General features: G+C 38.1%; 1 protein-coding gene across 7 annotated transcripts in view; it reads right to left on the bottom strand.

The window, feature by feature from the left end:
- Window positions 1–17,612, bottom strand: part of utrn (utrophin) — a 372,003-nt gene that overhangs the window by 284,141 nt on the left and 70,250 nt on the right. For all 7 annotated transcript variants that reach the window (XM_012963789.3, XM_004914663.4, XM_031901862.1 and 4 more), the window contains 6 exons: window positions 16,160–16,252; window positions 13,659–13,736; window positions 12,754–12,846; window positions 11,070–11,242; window positions 7,259–7,374; window positions 5,087–5,250 (listed from right to left, as the gene is read on the bottom strand). In XM_012963789.3, coding sequence (XP_012819243.1) covers window positions 5,087–5,250; window positions 7,259–7,374; window positions 11,070–11,242; window positions 12,754–12,846; window positions 13,659–13,736; window positions 16,160–16,252 — 717 coding nt within the window. The remainder of the gene's footprint in view (window positions 1–5,086; window positions 5,251–7,258; window positions 7,375–11,069; window positions 11,243–12,753; window positions 12,847–13,658; window positions 13,737–16,159; window positions 16,253–17,612) is intronic.

The following is a 17,612-nucleotide window of genomic DNA, read 5'->3' as shown; positions in this document are numbered from 1 at the left end:
GCACTCCTCAGTGATTTTAACTTTCCTTCTCCTTTAAAGAAAAAAAACCCCTATTTATACATGTCTGTTTTTTATGATACAGTATGTTAAAAAGCCATAACTTATTGTATGCTAAACCTTCTATACAGATTCCTGGCCTGGACAGATTCTATACAGATTCCTGGCCTGGTACAGATTCTATACAGAATCCTGGCCTGGTACAGACAAAAAATATGGCTACTCCAACTCATGCCAATAAAACTATGTACAGCTGGTATGTTGCTTGGCATTGATAGTCTATCCTTCTAAGACTGTTGGCCTCAATAAAACCTAGCCAAATATATCAAATGCTGTGTGCAAAGTGGCTTTATAAATCAATTAGATTTTAAAACAATCTCTCAGACTACAGATTATATATATATATATCTTGAAAATGCAGGCAGGACTTTCAAAATATAGAAGTAACAGAACCAAATGCTCAGCTCTACTCTTGCTTTGTTGGCCTATTGTTCGAGCTGTAACAGGAAAGAGCAAGCACGGCTCCGCTCCTATTCTCTTGTCAAAACTACATCTCCCAGTATCCCCCAATAGCTTGTCAGGAAGTCACAGTTCTGTAACAACTGAGTAAAGTTCGTCTTTGTGCTCAGCTACTGTACCTCTAGAAATAGTATGACACACTAGCTAAGACCTCTACATTGCAGCCCCTGTAAAGGACTTGAACTAAAACAAGCAGTTTATTTTGGCACATTCCTAAAACTTGTCAACAGCTACTTCAAGCTTAGACCATTACATGGCTTGCTATGGAAGCCAGAGTGATTATGTCATAATGTAAAAGGCTTATCTCTCACAAAGCAAGAATGGCCCATACAACAGAAATAGCTGCAACATTAAAGGCAACATAAACCCAAAAATAAGATTTTGCTAATGACAAAAAAATGTAATCAAGCAACTTTCTAGTATACATTTATTTAATATTTTTAAAGGTTTTAAAGTTATTTTAAAGTGCAAATGCTATTGAAACCATGTTTCCAGTCCCTTTGTGTGCAAAGGTGGCCATACAGGGGCAAATTTAGCTGCCGATATCTGTTTTTTAGACTGATTCTGCAGCTTATCTGCCCGTGTATGGGCACCACCGTCAGGTCCCCCCAACCGACATCTGGCCTGTAATTGGCCAGGTCTCGCATGGGCAGGTTAGATTTTTCTGTCGAATTGGGGACCACTTTGGCTCGTTAATGTGGTCCCGATCCAACGGCACCTATGCCGCCCTTTTAATTTAATCATTTGGCCCTGGAGCCAAAGATCAATTTAGCCTGATATCGCCCAACTGTAGGTGGGCATATTGGGAGTATATCCGCTTGTTTGGCTAGGTCTTACAGTGTATTGTCACCTTTAGTTTTGACTCTTGAAACAATGTAGTAAAAGTCATTTAATCTCCAGATTTGTTAAAGGGGAACTCCACCCACACACAACTTAAAGGAACAGTAACACCAAAAAATTAAGTGTTTTAAAGTAATTGAAATATAATGTACTGTGGCCCTGCACTGGTAAAACTGGGGTGTTTGCTTCAGAAACACTACTATAGTTAATATAAATAAGCTGCTGTGTAGCCATGGGGGCAGCCATTCAAGCTGGAAAAAAGGAGAAAAGACATAGGTTACATAGCAGATAACAGATAAGACACCATTGTATTCTACAGGGTTTATCTGTTAGCTGCTATATAACCTGTGCCTTTTCTTCTTTTGAATGGCTACACAGCAGGGTTTATATAAACTCTAGTAATGTTTCTGAAGCAAACACAAAACTTATACCAGTGCAGGGCAGCAGTACATTATAGTTTAATTTCTTTGAAATATATACATTTTTTGGTGTTACTGTTCCTTTAAGTTATTTGAAAAGTAAACAATTTAAGCAACATACAACTTCACATATACAATTTATAACATCAATGTTTCAGTCCCTTCCTCCCTGTCAGGATTTCAAGTGACACAGAAAGAGAAGAACTGTTTTGCAGCTGGATTTCAGCATATAAACTGGTATTTATTCATACTTTTTTAAAGAATAGATTACAGTAAGGTATATTGGGATTTGGTGTTGTATGGGGCTCTTTAACTAATTTTGGTTCAAAAACTGGAGTTCCCCTTTAATCAGCTGGCTTTTGTATACCGTTTCAAAAGTCAGAACCACAAGGATGGAGAACAGAAAGGGACTCAAACTGCAGCTATAGGTACAAATAATTTTAAACATTTTTATTTTTAAAGAGTTTACATCCTCTTTAATCAACAGCACACGTTTTATTTAACATAACAGGATTTAAAAAGGTTAATTTAAAATTAATTAGTACCTTTCATGAAAGTACTACTTTACAAAAGAAAGGTATTTATTTGTAACATTTCCTGCATCAAATTTACCCCAGATAATAACTACCAACACTAGTCACTGCTAAAATACAGCTTTTGACATCTCGCTAGTTATCATATTAACTATATGGTTATGTACACCTCACTTAACCATTTTCATAGGCCTAAAAACACTTAGAAGCCAGATATGCCCAAGTTGATTGGCCTATGGTGATACAATACAGTGTATTACAGTAGGACAGAGGTTATCTATACTGTATCTATCACCACATGGGCCTCAGTACATATATTCAGTTTAAATTCCTTTCTGTGATTAAAAAAAATCCAAGTTCCCATGTGAACTTTCACCAGGGCAAGTCACAGTTTCGCCCAGACTGACAAATACAGACAGATATTCAGGTCTAGGCTGTTTTACTTTGCAGCCAAGAAATTTGCATCCCAACAGATGCTAAGCTACATTTCTCTATAAGAGCTATTCTGCTATGAATAGAAACAAACCTCGCAGGGTACCTGTGATACTATAAACTACAACTAGTTTGTATATTGGTGTATATATAGATATATATGTGAGTGTATAGATAGGCCGGTATAAGTATGTGTATATATGTGCACTGGAGTTTGTAGGGGTTAAACTTAATGGTCTTTTTTCAATCCAACTTAACCATGTAACTATGTAACTACCTGGCACTAGGGGAATGTAGAAATTCTGTTTGTGACTGGAAACTGTTTGAAAATTCCCATCCTAAACATAACTTTGTATGGCAAACACCCAGCATTGAGGCACAGAAAACTAAATTTAGCTAAGAACTAAATCATGGTCTCATATTTCAAGCATAATATGTTGTCCAAGGATCATCTGTACATTAAATAGTTATTGCCACTGAATTTTTTCCCATGACCTTACTGATCAAACACACACTAGCAGGGACAGATAAGCCAATGACCCAGTGAACCTGGGTTTATCGGACGCTAAATATTAAGCCTACAGTAACAGGCCTTCACCAGTCACAACAATTTACTTCTACACTGCTGAATTGGTTAGAGGATTTGACTAGATCAAGCTTGCTCATCCAGAATGCTGAAAAATATTATGTATTTCATAGTAGATCAATTTTTTTTTTTTTTTTAAATCTAATTTTATATGGTCCAAAGGGCTGGTATTTTTAGTTCAACATGCACATTTCATGAATAATCTAGGCTTATCCACTAGGATAATAATACATGCACATATATATAGTGACACACTGAATGCCTGTACACGCAATTTTGGGGGAATTGGCAATGGTAGGCAGGCAGGCATGCAGAGGATCTGGAGCATAGAGACAGGGACACCAAGTCTTCAGGCAAAACTCAGGTTTATTAAGGGCCCATTCTTCCCAACAGAGACATAAAGACAGTTCAGTAAACAGTTCAGGGTTTTGAGATGTCCCTTCTTCAGGGTTTTCACCTTCCAGGGTTATTTCCACGCTCTGGAACACTCAGGCTTCACACTAAGCCTCGCTGAGCCCTCTCAGCACTCATCCGTTGGGTCAGCACTCCCTCTGCTTCCTGGCAGTGGCAGGTGGCACCCCCAGCTCCTCTGGGTGTTCCTAACACAGGCAGCCCTCCTGCTCTGTGCCCTGCTCTGAGAGTGACCTTCACATAGTCACGGTTCAATTCCAACTCCCTAAATCACACAACCCCTTTTATTGGCTGCTCACCTGCAGCCTAATCAGGCAGCTCCCTACAGCTGGCCAAATCAAACCTTAAAGGAGATTTACTCTAAAACAGCATTACCTGCTGTAATACTGGTGGAAATACACCAAATAATGACCTTTCCCATTGCATCTCTCACAATATAATATATATATATATATATATATATATATATATATATATATATATATATATATATATATATATATATATATCAATCCAAATGGTGTCCGCACTCCAAGGCTCAATATTCTGCGGGGTGCTAGCCAAAATTATGTCTGTATAGAAAATAATCATCCGTGGCCAGCACACCCTTCAATGTTTCATCAAAATTTTTTTATTTTAAATATATTGTTAAAACCAACGTTTCTTGCAATCAGCATTGAATCACTTTCTCCAGCTTGTTAATAAATAGTCCAAAGCATGTTATAGATGACATGTTGAAAAAAAAAACAGCTTACCACTATACTTTTAAAACTAACCCATTTTTATTATATTTAATGACAGGCTATGATTAAGTGCCTTATAGAACAAAACGTGTAAGGCTTTTCAGAACATGTAAGAGTTACTAAAGATATATGTTTTATTCAGTTTGAACCAGTCAAGTTGGATCTTTGAGTGCCTGCTCATCTTCTTTATATACGGTATTATCTGTCCCTTTGGGCTGTAGCTTTGGGCTCTGGCACCTAAGCCCAACGTTTCTATTGGCGAGTCTACCAATTTCTCTACATCTAAGGGGTTATTCCTCTTTCCTTACGTCCATTTAATAAACCTTAAACGAAAATTCTTGTCTAGGAAAATAGTGGCAATCAGTTCAAAATATGGGAGCCAACTTTTTTTTTAGATACATGGCCTATACGTGGTTGGAGAATGTTGGTGCCTGCAGCTAGGGAGCTGTAGTTAGGTAGACTGGTAAGACAGATAGAGAACATAATGGCAGCTCTGACCAACTGCAAGTGGGCATAATCACTACTTGTGAGTGCTACAACAATACCAAGCACTGCACTGTGCACAGATCTGGATGGAACATAATAATGTAACACAAATGACTGTACCTGTTGCTTAGTGAAAACCGTCTCCTCACACACCCCCTTGTATCTCCTGGGAAGCGTTTCCACCTCATGGATATCTTCCAGCGTGACTTCATGTGGAAGCACTTCAAACAGCGATGTTAAGTACATAATTATAGATTTTTTGTCAGGCAGCTGCACAACAACATCTGGAAAAAAATATTGGCGTATTAAAAAAGATTTTAGTGCTTTCCAACCAAGTTTATATGATGAAAGCATCATTTCACCTCTTATAAATAGAAATACACCAAAATATCTATGAAAAGAAGTTATTTCTGACAGGATCTGGCCATTGGGGAGTTTTCACACTGGAATTTAGTCTGCTTTTTATTTCACTTTAGAAGGATGGGCAAAATGACTATAGATTTCTAAGGTCTGTACTGCAGACATACATCTGCATACCCCACATCAATATCCCTGGGTCCAATTTAAAATAAAAGCAGCAATATGGTAATAATAAAAGCACAGAACACCTTTAAACAAATCCACCAGTGATTTCACATTTCTGGGTCCAACATACTGCCTGCTTGCCTGAAAGCCTAACGCTGACTGATATGGCTTGCTTGAAAGCTACATAGAAAAAAAAACTTTCCATATTCCAATATACAGAATATTTAGCTTGGCCTTCTGATAATCACTGATGTAACAATAAAAGAGAGAAAATCCATTGCCAATCCCAAAAGTATGAAGGGAACAAAGAGAAGCCAAAGTTACGTATAATCCTATTGGTGTGTGATATAACTTGGTCAGAGCCAAAACCTTCCTAAAAACATGCCATACCACACACTATGCCCCTTCCTTCTCTCTACATTCTTTTTCCACTCCTTCCTTCCTGCATCCCTTTTTACAGGTATGGGATCAGTTATCTGGAAACCTGTTATCCAGGCACTTCCTAATTATGTGAAGACCATCTCCCATAGTGAAATAATTTTCATTTTAAAAGAATTATTTCCCTTTTCTATGCAAAAAGGAAACAGTCCACTGTCCCAACTAAGGTATAATTAATCTTTACTGGAGGCAAAACAATCCTATTCGGTTTATTTAACATTTAATTGATTATTAGCAGACTATGGAGACCCAATTACAAAAAGAAAACACGGGTCTCCTCACTTTCTTTACAACCAGTTTATCACCGTTATGTTTTCTAAAGTTCAGTTGGAAAGGGCTCTGGCACACAGGGAGATTAGTCGCCCGCGACAAATCTCCCCGAATTGCCATCCCACCAGCAACTTACATTTTCGCCGGTGGGATGGCAGTTCGGGAGATTAGTCGCCCATGACAAGGGAGATTTGTCGCGGGCGACTAATCTCCACGTGTGCCAGAGCCCTAAACTTTTTAAAACCAACAACGATATATATGGGATAATGGCATAAACAAAAGGCTGGACTATGGTGTAAAAGCCCCTACTGGTTTATTGTAGTGCTGAGTTTGCATATAATGTATTATTGTAGTAATTTAAACAGATTAAAACTCAAACAAATAAAAGCTCTAACTTCCCCTCACATCAAAGTTTACAAATAAAAGTTTATTGGTCAGTGCTTAAGAAGTCATTAAATAAAACAGACAATTTTATTTCACTTTTAAAATGGAAAAGATTCACTCCATAGTTTCTAATTATGATTTCAAAGCCAAAGCTGGGCAGTGTCTGACCAGACAGCTAGTACATGGCGTGGGGCATATGACTGCCTGCAGAAAATTTTGCCGCATAAAGGAATATAGACGTATAAAGTTCTTTATAGAACACTAAGCCTCCATAAAAAATGTAAATCTGAGATGAAGTTTCATTATGTGCATGTTTCTAGGCTGCTGCTATTGACTTATGCATAATACCCCAGCTTGTTATCTCTGCATTGTGCCTGTCAGCTCATTTTTTTTTTTAAATTCTTACATTCTTTTCTGCCTCAGTCACACTCATGATAAAGCTAATCCAGCAGAGCCAACCACAAGAGCCAAACTGCCTGACAGTTCTTTATTAGCGCTCATATCTCTTAACACTTTCCCTGAAAAATCAGAGCCAAGAGCTAACAGACCTGGTGCACGGGAGGCCTCTGATAGCCAAAAGGTTGTGCTGCATCTATGCACACAATAACTATTATACCCACAGACAATTTATCTGCATCTTTAGTACAACAGAGAAGAATCAAACAAACCACATACCTTCTGGGTCAAGAAGCTTTTCAATCCCCATGTGTTTCTTTGCAATACTGAATGCATGGTCAAGTCGCTCGAGGGGGGAAAGTGTGACAACTTTTTCCCAGCTAAACAGGTCTGGCCTGGGAAAAAAAAAATGTAAACTTATGGATAGATGTATTACAGAATGAACCAGGCAATTCAGAAAGATTCCAAGCAGTTTGACCTATTCCCTGCTGGAATCTAAAAGTTCTAATAACGTTTTGTTTATCGAGCTGAATCACTTCCATCATAAAAATTACTGAGCAATGATAACTTGGCACATGCAATTCAATAAATATACTTTAATATTATATATATATATATATATATATATATATATATATATATATATATATATATATATATACATACATACATACAGTGGTGTGAAAAACTATTTGCCCCCTTCCTGATTTCTTATTCTTTTGCATGTTTGTCACACAAAATGTTTCTGATCATCAAACACATTTAACTATTAGTCAAAGATAACACAAGTAAACACAAAATGCAGTTTTTAAATAAGGGTTTTTATTATTTAGGGAGAAAAAAAATCCAAACCTACATAGCCCTGTGTGAAAAAGTAATTGCCCCCTGAACCTAATAACTGGTTGGGCCACCCTTAGCAGCAATAACTGCAATCAAGTGTTTGCGATAACTTGCAACGAGTCTTTTACAGCGCTCTGGAGGAATTTTGGCCTCGGTTTTCTAGCATGAACCGCCTTTTTAAGGTCATGCCACAACATCTCAATAGGATTCAGGTCAGGACTTTGACTAGGCCACTCCAAAGTCTTCATTTTGTTTTTCTTCAGCCATTCAGAGGTGGATTTGCTGGTGTGTTTTGGGTCATTGTCCTGCTGCAGCACCCAAGATCGCTTCAGCTTGAGTTGACGAACAGATGGCCGGACATTCTCCTTCAGGATTTTTTGGTAGACAGTAGAATTCATGGTTCCATCTATCACAGCAAGCCTTCCAGGTCCTGAAGCAGCAAAACAACCCCAGACCATCACACTACCACCAACATATTTTACTGTTAGTATGATGTTCTTTTTCTGAAATGCTGTGTTACTTTTACGCCAGATGTAACGGGACACGCACCTTCCAAAAAGTTCAACTTTTGTCTCATCGGTCCACAAGGTATTTTCTCAAAAGTCTTGGCAATCATTGCGATGTTTTTTAGCAAAATTGAGACGAGCCTTAATGTTCTTTTTGCTTAAAAGTGGTTTGCGCATGGAAATCTGCCATGCAGGCCGTTTTTGCCCAGTCTCTTTCTTATGGTGGAGTCGTGAACACTGCCCTTAATTGAGGCAAGTGAGGCCTGCAGTTCTTTAGATGTTGTCCTGGGGTCTTTTGTGGCCTCTCGGATGAGTTGTCTCTGCGCTCTTGGGGTAATTTTGGTCGGCCGGCCACTCCTGGGAAGGTTCACCACTGTTCCATGTTTTTGCCATTTGTGGATAATGGCTCTCACTGTGGTTCGCTGGAGTCCCAAAGCTTTAGAAATGGCTTTATAACCTTTACCAGACTGATAGATCTCAATTACTTTTGTTCTCATTTGTTCCTGAATTTCTTTGGATCTTGGCATGATGTCTAGCTTTTGAGGTGCTTTTGGTCTACTTCTCTGTGTCAGGTAGCTCCTATTTAAGTGATTTCTTGATTGAAACAGGTGTGGCAGTAATCAGGCCTGGGGGTGACTACAGAAATTGATATTGAAATTGAAAATTGAAATTGATAAACCACAGTTAAGTTATTTTTTAACAAGGGGGGCAATCACTTTTTCACACAGGGCCATGTAGATTTGGAGTTTTTTTTCTCCCTTAATAACGTAAACCTTCATTTAAAAACTGTATTTTGTGTTCAATTATGTTATCTTTGACTAATAGTTAATGGTTTTTGATGAGCAGAAACATTTAAGTGTGACAAACATGCAAAAGAATAAGAAATCAGGAAGGGGGCAAATAGTTTTTCACACCACTGTATATATATATATATATATATAAATAAATAAATACATACAACATTTGAGGAGAAAAATGGGAAACTGGAAAATGTAAAAAGAAAGTAATTAGCAAAATGCCATCATTTGTATAGAATTCTATCCAGAAAGTTACGAATTACAAGATGGCCATCTCCCATAGATTTAATTTTAATCAAATAATTAAACAAAATTTAAATGATTTCCTTTTTCTCTGCAGTAATAAACCAGTACCTTGTGCTTGATTACAACTAAGATATAATTAATCCTTATTGGTGGCAAAACAATCCTGTTGGGCTTAGTAAATGTTTAAATTATTTTCTATTAGATTTAAGGTATGGAGCTCCAAATTAGGGAAACGACCATTATCTGGAAAGCCCCAGATCCTGGACATTCCTGATAATAGGTCCCATACCTGTATTAGCCTGAAAACTATTAAGAAGGCAAACTGCCCCTTTAAGCAACACAAAAGACAGGAGAAAAAAATCAAACAAGGAAATAAAGATTTTAGTACAGTCATTAATGCTGTGTGTAAGGACATAACAGATTATAACGATGCAATTAATGGTAATGCCTCTTCCTTAGTAACACATTTTAAGCACAATAAATAGAACAAATTACCTCCCTTGATAGTAAAACACCACAATATTATTAACTTCAACTGTTTCATTAACTTCTATTTTTATATCTGATGCAGGATAATGTGAACCTTACCATTTGACATGTCTCAAAACTACCCAGGTTTCGAAATCAAAATCTAGCTGTGCACCCTTTATCTGTTGCAATTAGACCTGCTCTAGCTCAGGCCACTGCTTGATATCGCTGACCTCATTTGAAGAATAAGTGTCTTCTCTAACCAAAGTATTAACAGACTCATATTCTACGAAGACCAGTGGAGGACATGGGATCATTTATGCAAGAAATAAATTAAGTAAGGCTTGGGCAGCATTGCAAGTAGAAGTGATGAAATCACCCCACTGCCTGCAATAAAGTGTCTTCCACTCATGGAAGCATTGCTCAAAAAAAAGCAATTATGCACTCCTCCTAAAGATGACACCCTACTGTAATTACCATTTTAGTGATACAGGCATAGAGGACTGATCAGAGAGGGCTTGTCAGTGGTTTATTACTAATGTCAATGAAGACATTCCTGGGACCTGTGTAGCACTGGGGAAGAGAAGAATATGATAGCTGTGAATTCCCTGTTGCTGGCGACTCACCAGAAAATGACAGAAGGCTTGAATGAAGAAATGGTTTAGTGGAGCACTAGCTTTTGTAACTTGCCCAAACAGCTATCTAGGTATCATATTTGGGGCCATTTGCCAAAAAGAATGAAATAATTATATAGTATACATTGCCAGTGAGTTGTTTACAGTAGAGCTGAAATTTGCTTACTTACTTGAGCAATTAACCAAAATGTAAGAGATCATACTTGGCAAATGGCAATTATTCAACTTAATAAGGAAATTGTTCTAAAATTAGAAACCGTGAATTAAAAAAAAAAATACACCACAATAATAATGGTTGAACCAAAGGCACATTAAAGGCACACTAAAATGCTATCTCATTATATAGCTTAAGAACAAACAAGTAATCTCAATAAAATAGCCACAGCCTGGATGGTAACAATTACACTATAATCCACAACAACAAATAGCAACCATTACAGTCATACAAATCTAATGGTTTTTGTTTGGGAATAGTGACTGTTAACACATACAAGGTTACTCAAGATATCTAGCCCATGAGAGGTCAGGGTATCACAATGGTTTTACAGAGGATAAATGCTATAGGTGCACTGAGCCACATTTAAAACTGGTCACCTACTTGTGCCTGTGAAGAAGAGCATTGAAGGCCAAGCCATCCGTCCAACTTGTGGTAAAATTCAGGACGTTAACTTGATTGTAATGCCTTGTGGATTGCCTGACCCAGCTCAAAAGAATCTTCTCGCTGTTCGTCTGTTGAAGGTTGGCCATGATGGCTTTCATAACATCTTTCACCTGGAAAGTAAAACCTGTTGTGTTATTGTCAGAACTAAAAGCTTCGAAAAGAAGAATGTACAGCTTATGATAAGTGGGTTGCTTATTGTCCGCTTTATATTCATTTACTCTCTTCTAAGTGAAACTCCATTTTGTGATGCCTTTCTCTGATATCAGCATTATTTAATAACTAACAATAGTGACCTGTTTATTCAAGGGGTAAAACAGAAAGTTTTTATTTCTATTTAGTGCCTTTCTGATATCCGTTAACCATTCTGCTCTAAGTGTAGGCCAACCAATTGAATATTTCCAACAGGAATAATAATCCTTGATCCTACAGAATTGGGTAAGAACTAGACTAGCTTTGTTTATTGCAGGGCTGTGGAGTCGGTAGATAAATTCTCCGACTCAGACTCCGACTCCTCAGTTTCTGATACTTCCGACTCCTCTGTTTTTAATATGCTAATGTATTTAGTGAAGCATACAGTCAATGAAAAGCATGCTTCATGGTCACTCAACATGTTCGTTTATGCACTGCGTGCATTTGGCTTTATTCTTATAGCAGAGAAGTAATTAATTATGACTGTTTGTGAATTGGGACATTTAAACTTGCTTTATTTTTTTTTTTTCTTCCCATTTAAATTTAGTAGGAGTCGGAGTCGGTTCATTTTTTGCCGACTCCGACTCCAGGTACCCAAAATTGCCTCCGACTCCACAGCCCTGGTTTATTGCCATTATTTCAACATAAACTAAAGGTCAATTTACAATGAATGGGCTTCATTTCCTTCTAATTCTGGTTTTGTCCCTCTTAGCTAAAATACAAATGTTCTTGAAACAAGTACAATCTGCATGTGTTCACCTCTATAAATGAACCTTTATACTGTCTCAGTAAGGCAGCAATTCCACTGATTAAGGCCAATGACACACAAGGAAATTAGTTGCCCCATGATAAATCCTCTCTAGCAGTGGCGACTAATCTGTTCTAAATGCTTTCTACACAGCGAGAATGTAAATCGCCAATAGGAAAACATAAGTGTTGCTTCAACCTTTCTGAAGCTTCAAAACTTGCCAAAAGCTTCAAAAAAAAGCCAAAGCGACACATATGTTTTCCTACCAGCAATTTATGTTCTTGCTGGGAGGAAAGCATTTAGAGATCAGTCGCCATAGCTAGAGGCGATTAATTGCAGGACAACTATTCACCCCATGTGCCATTGCCAATGCTCTATATTAACATTATAGAGCATTAAAATTCCAATTATTTATCTGGACATCAAGATGACATCCCAAGTGTAGCTCTTGCTGAAGCACTAATTCTCACTCTAACTTGGCCTTCTTTTACCGTAGAAGACATGAACAATACCTTTTTGATACAAAGTCCACATTGTGTCAGTGCATTTTTTGTTTCTACAATTGACTGTTTGGGGAAGCTGTGGATATTAATCCCATCTGGCTAGCACATGGTAATTCTAATATAAGGAGTGCAGGCCTAACAGGCTACGTTTGTTTTACTGTAGAGAAGAATAAATTCTTGCCTGCCAGTGTAAAATGATGCTCCATATTAATCCAAGGGTCAATTTATGGTTACCATCAACAATGTCTGTACCTCCAATGTTCACCAGCTCAACCTAAAACAAAAACCAAAAAAAAAAAAAATATTTTATTGGTGCCACATAGCTGGTTCAGTAGACTACTGGTGTAAATATGTCATACGGTGCTTCCAACTCTAAAACCAGGGCGATACCCTGTCCTCTTTATATTTCTATATTCAAGATTAAATGCACTGATACTTCACAGGAGTGATGGAACCCCTTGAACTGTGCTATTAAATGGATATTGCCTGATGAGTCTATAATTTACATACCGATGAGATTGTGTACGTGATTATTTTATCTAGCAGGTGCTCCCTTATTTTTATTATTACGCCATACTTTAGCCATGGTTAGTATTTTAAATCAGGGGGTTTACAGTTTGTATCTGTTGAGACTCGTTGCTTGTTGCAAAGCTATAATAAAATCAGTAGTTCATTTACTAACACTGGGCAAATTTGCACTTGGGCAATAACAGATAGGACTAATCAGTGATTAATTTTGTTCTAACTGCATGTAGAACAAAGAAAGCAAAAATTGGACTGGCTGCCATGGGTAATTGCATAAGTTCTAATTTGCTTAGTGTTGGAAAATGAGCCCAAGTAGTGTTTCATTAATGCCATTTGTTACTCTATATAGCTGATTTTAATAAATGTTGTGTTCCCTGGAGTTACCCATGTTAGTAAGTCTTACCATATGCAGTACCCAACAGTACCACAACCCACTACATAACCAGGGCTGCTCTCTATGTACAGATACAAAAGGCTATGCATTAATACTTTCATTTTTTGTTCAAGAAGGGGACAAGAATTTGAAAGATATAATCTGCCATAATAAAAGATGAAACTTACATTGTTCTGATGTAAAATTTGCAGGACTCTGTTGACATTATTTAAGGCATGAACTCGTGTTGATCCACGTTCCTTTGGCTGAAAGTAGATACAAGGTTAAAAACAATCAGAGGTAGCTCTGAAGGTCAAGGGTTTCCAAAGCCCCAGATGTTAAATATGTCTTTATTTGACACCAAGAATGTCAATTAGGCATTTTTAAGTGGCAGACTTGTATACAGCATTAAACTCATTCTAAGCTTTCTATGCACATTACAGACAAGATGGTTGCAATAGCTAAATGTTGTTGGAATGCCAAGAGTAGTGGTGACATTTAAATCGATGAACTAAATTCTAGATATATCCGAGTTTAAGCTTGTGAAGGGCAAAGTGGTGAACAGCTAAAGGTTGAAACACATACTGAACATCCTACTTTTCTTCCTGGGAAGGAGACTTAGGACATGCCCAGCACTCATTTGTAACACAGAGGATCTTTGGGGACGGTAAAGAAAAACAATTATTCACCATGGAATGAAATTGCTTTTAAAGGATATATGTTCCCACCTCTGTTCCATTACATCTAGATCTGCACTAATACTATTATAACTTTCCAGGCCTTGTAAAAGTTACCTTCTGATGCACATGGGTCCCAAAGGGTTATGCAAGTGATGCTAAATCAAATATGGGTGGGCTTTGGCCAGGTCAGTGGTGTGTTTCTTGTGGAATGGTGTGTGGTCTTGGCAGATTTGGGCATTGGCTAGACATGCCTTACTAGGACGAGTACCAACCTCAATTGGCAGCTGGGCAATGGGCTAGGAACCTGGCCCCTGGGCAAGTAATATAGAGCCAAATGATTTCTGATGCTAACCCTAGCACCAATTGCATAATTACTATAGGGTCTTTTAGTAAATAAGAGGTTGAGGTAAAAAAAAGAAGTTAAGTCTTTAAAAACAGGGTGGATATTGAAGCAATATGGCCCTCCAGTGTGGCTTTATGTATGGAAAAATTGGACAACATACTGAACAACATAGTGGAACTGAAAAACAAATTCCAACAGGTTAGTCCATCCACACTTGCAATACATGGCAAATACCAATCTTTTACCAGTCCATCAAACACTGCATTGTAGAACAATTCTTTATCGTTGGTCAACAATGAGCAAGGTAGCAAACTGTATATCATTTCCAGTTTTATTTAAAGCATTTTAACACATTTTTCCTTTAACGTTTCAGCAAAATCAATAATGTAGCCTGAAAAGCTGTAATCCAAACCACTGTTTGGAGATAAAAGTATGTGAAGGGGGGGGGTTAAAAAAGGTACAGATGAATGAAAGTGGGCCATAAAGTGATGATAAGAAAAGAATGTTACACAGTCAGTAAAGAAAAAAAAAAAAAACTAACCAACAGTTCATAACATTAAGGGCTCTGGCACACGGGGAGATTAGTTGCCCGCTACAAATCTCCCAGTTCTCGGGCGACTAATCTCCCCGAAATGCCATCCCACCGCCGAAAAATTTAAGTCGCCTTGAGAGGAGACTTCTGCGATTTCAGGGAAATCGCGCCGCCGCGTATGTCATCCCAACGGCGATTTACATTTTCGCCGGTGGGATGGCATTTCAGGGAGATTAGTCGCCCGCGAACAGGGAGATTTGTCGCGGGGGCGACTAATCTCCTCGTGTGCCAGAGCCCTAAGGCCTGTGACAGATGGGGAGATTAGTCACCGGTGACAAATCTCCCTTGTTGCGGGTGACTAATCTCCCCGATATGTCATCCCACCAGCAAGAATGTAAATCGCCGGTGGAATGGCATACGCGGCGCCAAAATCGCCGAAGTTTCCTCTCAAGGCAACTTCACCGATTTCGGCGCTGCCCTGCGATGGCCCTAAACCAATAGCCTCTTCAGCCACTGTTTAATATATAACATATAATCATTATGTCAAGGTGCATGGACTGCTCAAGCACTGCTGTAATGATAAGCTCTTATCACAACTATTTGTATAGTAGTTAAATACCCAAGGGCAAAAATCCAAAACCGGCCCTGACTAATTCCTATTAAGGCATACAGACAATATTGTCTGCATGAACCAAAGTTTCATAGTTACATAAGTTTAATTCACAAAAAATGTAGACAAAGTTGCAATTCATCAAATATATGCCCAAAGCTAAATGAAGCAGTAATAAGTAGGGATGCACCAAATCCACTACTTTAGGATCTGGCCAAAACCCAAATCCTTTGCGAAAGATCGTTCAAATACCAAACTAAATATAATTAGATAAGGAAGAGTAAAGAAGAGCTGCGCCAGAGGCTTGGATTAAGCAGAATCCTGCTGAAAAATGCTGAATCCCAAATGAATCCTTAGTAATAAGCAAGCAAGCGTATTTATTTTTCAAATAAAACATCTTCAAAATGGTGCTTAGTTAAGGCATCATCAATAAGGTTGATCCAAAATTATAGAACTGTCCAACAGGAAGACTGACGGCTTTATTACCCACCCCCAAACCCAAGCAGTGCCAGGCTTCCACATACCAAAGTTGTTCCTGTAAGACCCTCTAGCAAGTCCAGCAGTTTTCTTCCATCCTTGAGGTCAACAAACAAGTCCTTCACTGGAGCTTTGTCAGACTGCAGGTTAAAAAAAAATACATTATTTTTATTCATGAAGGAAGAAATATTACAAATTCGTTCAAAAAGGCCAGTTTTTAGAACCTCTCAAATTGCAAACAGAAAATTTTTGTTTGTGTTACCACACAATTGGGCACAATTTTTTTTTGCACTTGACTAGACTATGATCTGTCTATCTATGAATGAATGAATGAATGAATGAATGAATGAATGAATGAATGAATGAAGTGTTTAGTATTTTTGAGGATTTTTAGAGAAATTGCAGCATCTCCCCTTTTGTTAACTGAAGCAGTGCCCCAGTCCACAGAGATGTTCTTTGAAATTCCAGAACTGGGAGATAACCTTCTTGCAATGGAAGTCATGGGCAGCTCAAAGGCACTTATGTTGTCTAAAGGTGCCCATACACTATAAGATCCGCTCGCTTGGCGATGTCACCTACGGGTGGGCGATATCGGGTAGCAAGTAACTTTAAAAAAAAATAATAATCCGATCGTTATGGGGCAGTCGGTTCGGGGACCGCATCAACGAGCCAATGCGGTCCCCGATCCGACTGAATTTTCTAACCTTGCCGATCGAGATCTGGCCAATTTCAGGCCAGATATCGGTCGGCCAGGCCGCTCTGTTCTGCCCATACACGGGGTGATAGTCGGCCCGTGTATGGGGACCTTAAGGTAGCACTATGATTGGAACAACCCTTGGGTCAAGTGTTAGATGAACCCCACTGCAGGTGGATGCATGGAGGAGATAACATAATATACAAAAAATACATGCAATTTAGAATTTCCAGTTCTACAAACATATAAAAGTAATACATCTATTATGTGGAATGTTTGGGACCACATTTAGGTTTATGCTACCTTAGTTACACATAAGAACTGTCTTTTTATTACAGGAAAAAAGCACAACAAAAACAAGACACTATTTGAAATAGCACATTGACATTTTTCTGGATTTTGCTAAAATAAAAGATAATTGTCAGTTAGCTAAAAGTTGCCCATTGTTACAGTATGCATCTAAATGCAGGCAGTTTTAGCTCAGCAAATAGACTGTTTGGGCAAACACATTACAAAAATTATAAAGAGAGAAGAATAAATAAATTGGCTTGATTATATAAATAATAAACACATACGGCAAGGCAACAATAACAGTAAATAATGACAAGAAAGTGAAATTCAGCACAAGAGATTGCTACAAGATGCATGATTCACAAAGATACTAAAGAATGAAGATGAAGTGAGCTGTTCAGTACCAGGTGTCTGATGGAGTTATCAGAATAATGTGGTGTATGGGCCAAACAGCTGTGATATGTAAGGGACAGCAAGACCTAATATGAAAGGAACAATTGGGTAAAACTGGCCAT

The sequence above is a fragment of the Xenopus tropicalis genome, chromosome 5 (assembly GCF_000004195.4).
Source record: "Xenopus tropicalis strain Nigerian chromosome 5, UCB_Xtro_10.0, whole genome shotgun sequence".
NCBI classification, from domain to species: Eukaryota; Metazoa; Chordata; class Amphibia; order Anura; family Pipidae; genus Xenopus; species Xenopus tropicalis.
This window is presented reverse-complemented; position numbering and strand designations above follow the sequence as displayed.